General features: G+C 37.1%; 1 protein-coding gene across 1 annotated transcript; it reads left to right on the forward strand.

The window, feature by feature from the left end:
• Positions 1–3,330: 3,330 nt before the first annotated feature.
• On the forward strand, positions 3,331–4,374 carry LOC138899287 (uncharacterized mitochondrial protein AtMg00810-like). Its single transcript, XM_070185441.1, has 4 exons — positions 3,331–3,436; positions 3,531–3,866; positions 3,915–4,045; positions 4,195–4,374. Exons 1-4 carry the CDS (start codon positions 3,331–3,333, stop codon positions 4,372–4,374), a joined length of 753 nt encoding a protein of 250 aa, XP_070041542.1.
• Positions 4,375–4,754: the final 380 nt, after the last annotated feature.

Raw genomic sequence — 4,754 nt, forward strand, 5'->3', positions numbered from 1 at the left:
TACTTGTACTAGATCACTTTCTTTTTCTCCCACTATTTCTCTTCCTCGTGTGTTACCAGTCCATTCCTTTCACTATAATCTGATTTCTTTGCATCAATTGTTTCTTCATCTCAAGTGTAATACTTTTTTTACTCCTGCTCTTTATGCTTTATTGCAGGGCCCTTTTTCTGAAGAAACCTCTGGTTTATTGTAAACTTCAAAAGGGGCTATACATTCTGCAATCTAAAGCTTTCTCTGATTCTGGTTCTTCTACTTCTTTCTCTGTAAATTCTATAACTGCCAGTGTAAATAATTTAAATAAGAGCAATTTTACTTCTTGTTCTTCTATGTCTACTCCTTCTAATATTGTTTACCTGGTTTTGATGTTTCTGCCGTTTCTACATTGTCTGTTGACCATATGTGGCACTTGAGATTAGTCCATGTTCCTTTCACTAAAATGAAACATATTCCTTGTCTTTATGCTAAATTGCCTCAAAAGCAAACTTTTCTTTGCCCTATTTTTCCTATGGCTAGGCAGCAAAGACTTCCTTTTCCTGAAAGTTCCATTTATTCTACTTGTCATTTTCAATTGATACATGTAAATATTTAGGGTCCCTATCACACCTCAAACATACAATGGCTTTAGATATTTTCGACCATTGTGGATGATTTTACCAGGACTACATGGTCTCACCTTTTGTCTTCTAAGGCTAATGCCTTCACTATTTTGAAATCTTTCATTCATATGGTTCATACTCAGTTTGATTCTCCTGTTAAAACTGTAAGATCAGACAATGCATTTGAGTTGGGTAGCAGTTCTGAAGCTGTTTCTTTTTTTTTTTTATGCTCAAGGCATTATCCATCAAACTTCTTGTCCTCACACACCTCAACAGAATGGTGTGATAGAAAGGAAACACAAACATCTTCTTGAGACTGCTAGGACACTCCTTCTTCAAACTAAATTGCCTGTTAAGTATTGGGATGAGTGTGTTTTAATAGCAACATATCTCATCAATAGGTTCTCCTCTCCTTTACTTTAACATAAATCACTTTTTGAACTTCTGCATGGACATTCTCCTTCCTTCACACATTTAAAGACTTTTGGTTATTTACGTTTTGCTGCTGTGCCAAAGCCCTATAGGGACAAGTTCAAGTGGACAATTCCAGTTGTTTTTATTAGTTATAGTACTGGCAAGAAAGCTTATAAACTGCTGAACTTGTCCACTTCTGCAATTTTCATTCAAGGGATGTAGTGTTTAATGAACATATTTTTCCTTACTCTAACTCCTCTTCTACTCACTTGTTCCCTCCTCCATCTCCCTCATCACGTACTACTTCTCCCTTTTCTGTCTCTTCTCCTCTCTCTTTAGCTCCCAGTAGCTCTGTTCCCTCTTTTATTCCTCCTAGCAGTCCTACTACTTCTGCTCCACCTCTCAGAAGATCTGGTAGACAAACTCAAACTCCTGCTTATCTAAGTGATTATGTATTCACCTATTGATGAGCTTAAAGTTACTTAATATTTATGCCCACTTTGTGTCTTGGATTTGGTTGATTCGATAGAGATTTGGCCTGGTTTGGGTTGAATATGTTATCTTTCAGTGCAGGTGATGCAGAGGGGATTAATGGACGAATAATGCACTAAGTGGGAGGAAAACAAGTTGAGCAAGAAGAAATTCTTGTGTGCAGCCGCGCACGAGCGACTCCCAATGCGCACTTGAGCGCGATCATACTCCCAGGTGCACGGCCACGCACGTCTATCTTCGAGAATTCGACCCATGCCTATTTTTGTAATTTTGGAGGTAGCCCTTTGGCCTATATGAAGCCTAGCTTGTCACAAAAGAAGGTATCTCAGATTTTGGAGCAATATTTGGAGAGAAGAAGGCAAGGAAAGTACATAGACTCTGAATACTTCATCTAATTCATTCAATACGCAAGTTTGTTTGATTTTGGGGATTGTAATATTTTTTTATTCTCTTAACACTCTTGTGATGAACAACTTCTCCACTATGGAGTAATTTTTCTTAGGGTTATTGACGGATATTGTGATTTGACTATTATTTTGGGTTTGCTTTCTGTTAGTTGCCTGAATTCATTGAATGAGTTACTAATTGAGTTACAAAGTTAATTGTGGTTTTACTTTAATAGAAAGAGAAGTGTTGCTGCAAGTCGCATTGTTATCTTGTTTGGGTTGATTTCACGACTCTCATAGATAATCGAAAGAGTTTATACAGTTATCAATTGATCCAAGTTAGAAGAATAGCCGAGAGAGGTTCTTCATGAGATCATTCATTCAACATATTTTTGCATATTTTCACAACACATATCATTGGGTTGTTTAGCGAACTCTAATTCATTCGAAGAAGAATTTGAATTGTTAATATAGCCTAATCATCTATTGAAATCGAAAGAGTCAATAGAAGTTAAGAATGAACATAACACTGAGTTTTCCATAGTAATAGTCGATCACATATCTTGTCAAGGCCCTTATTTTTTACCTTGATATTCAATTATTGCTACTTAGTCACTAAATTTTTATTATTCATTCACAATTGAGAATCTTAGTTTTTACTCTTAGTTAGTTAATAACTCAAAATCAAAGGTTTATTTTCCTAAATAGTGTTAATTTGAAGATTTCTTTGAGCATTATTTAAACCAATCCCTGTAAAGAGGATTTAATACTATACTATCTTTGACTAGCGAGCCTAAGTTTTATACACCGGTTTTGCACTCGTCACCTATGTTTCTGATTCTAAGGTTATTCCTTCTTCTTCCTATGAGATTTGTCAGCATGAGCCTCAATTCCATCATTAGGCTGCTTCAAATCATGCTTGGCCAGAGGCTATGATGAAGGAATTTCAGGCTTTGGAGGCGAATAATATTTGGTCTATTATGCCTCTTCCTTTAGGGAAGAAAACTATTCCTTATAAATGGGTGTATAAGATTAAAAAAATATATGGTTCTATTGAAAAATACAAAGCTAGACTAGTCATTAGGGGTGATAATCAACAAGAGGGAGTGGATTTCACTGAGACTTTCTCTTCTGTGGTCAAATTGACTACAGTTGACTGTGGCTATTAAAAGAAATCGGGTTGTTCATCAATTGGATATAAATAATGCTTTCTGCATGGTGATTTGGACGAAGAGATGTACATGAAGATACCCCCTGATTTATCTGTCCAGTTCATTGATAATTCTACTCTTGCTTGTAAACTTCATAAGTCTCTCTATGGACTTAGATAAGCTTCTAGGTAATGGTATGCTAACTTGTCCGCTGCTTTTCAATCTAAGGGATTCCGACCTAGTTTAAATGATTACTCTTTGTTTACTAAGCTTTATGATGGTTGTTTGACTATGGTGGTTGTTTATGTTGATGATATTCTTGTGGTTAGGGGCTGTCTCTCTGAGATAGATGCTCTCAAGAGATTTTTGGATGCCCAATTCAAGATCAAGGATCTTGGTGAGATACATTATTTTCTTGGGCTTGAGGTTGTCAAATAGTCCTCTGGTTTCTTGATCAACCTGCACAAGTTTCTCCAGGATCCATTGTTCAGATGTTACCCCTATGGTGTCTCCCCTTGATCTTCATATTAAGTTGTCCACTGAGGTTGGGGACTTGTTATCCGATCCTTCTTTGTATAAACGGCTCATGGGCAAGCTGAATTTCTTGCAACATACTAGGCCAGACATTTCTTTTACGGTTCAACACCTAAGTCAGTTCATGTCAGCCCCTATATTGCCCCATTTGGCTGCTGCGTACCATGTTCTCAGATATTTGGCTGGCACTCCAACTTTGGGTATTTCTCTCTCTAATTCTCCTGGTTTTGATCCCAAAGCCTATTGTGACTCTGACTGGGCTGGTTGTGCTGATTCCAGACGGTCAGTCAGTGGTCTTATTTTGTTTCTTGGTGGCTGTCCCATTTCATGAAAATCTAAAGAGCAGCCAACTATTGCTCTCTCTTCTGCTGAAGCAGAATACAAAGCCCTTAGGTTGCTGGTTGTTGAGGTTGTTGTTTGGGTTATTCAACTGTTGAGTGAGTTTGGTCTTGCAAATTGGGTTCCTGTTGAGGTTTATTGTGATAGTCAATCGACTATCCACATTGCCAAGAGTCCTGTCTTTTATAACGGACTAAACACATAGAGGTCGATTGACATTTTGTTAGGGATGCTTTAAAGTCTGGACTTATAAGTTAACATTCTACTTCAACTTCTTCTCAGATTGCTGATATTTTTACCAAGTCTTTACTAGGTGTTCAACAACAGAGCTTCATTTCCAAGCTTGGAATGGGCTCCCTTTCTGGCTTGAGGGGGACTGTTGGAGTTCCAGATATGCATCAGCCCACTACAGAGTTCAGCAGGCCCAATCGCGGCTTCCTTGACCCATTAGACTTAGTTTAATTATTCAATATGTTAGATAGGTCATTCTTTTGTGGTAAATATATGAAGGGGTCTGTTTTTTTACCTTGTACATATATCACTCAATAATATCATTTTCTTTCTCCACACGCTCTTCTATGTTCTGTTTAAAACTTAGGGTTTGTATCACACATTTCATCAAATCTAGCTCGAATTCTGAATGTTATCAGTTTAAGATGGCTCAGAACCTTCTGAAATCCTACTGTTTATTCCAAAGGAAGCAAACCAATAGTTAAGTATTATGCACGAAATGTTTTTGTTTTGCTTTTTTTTAAAAAAAAAAATTGAGTAAGGTGCGATTTTTGATCAAATTGCGTATTATAGGATATATAAAGAATAGCAGACAGGATATGATACTGCTT

The sequence above is a fragment of the Nicotiana tomentosiformis genome, chromosome 9 (assembly GCF_000390325.3).
Source record: "Nicotiana tomentosiformis chromosome 9, ASM39032v3, whole genome shotgun sequence".
Taxonomy (NCBI): Eukaryota; Viridiplantae; Streptophyta; class Magnoliopsida; order Solanales; family Solanaceae; genus Nicotiana; species Nicotiana tomentosiformis.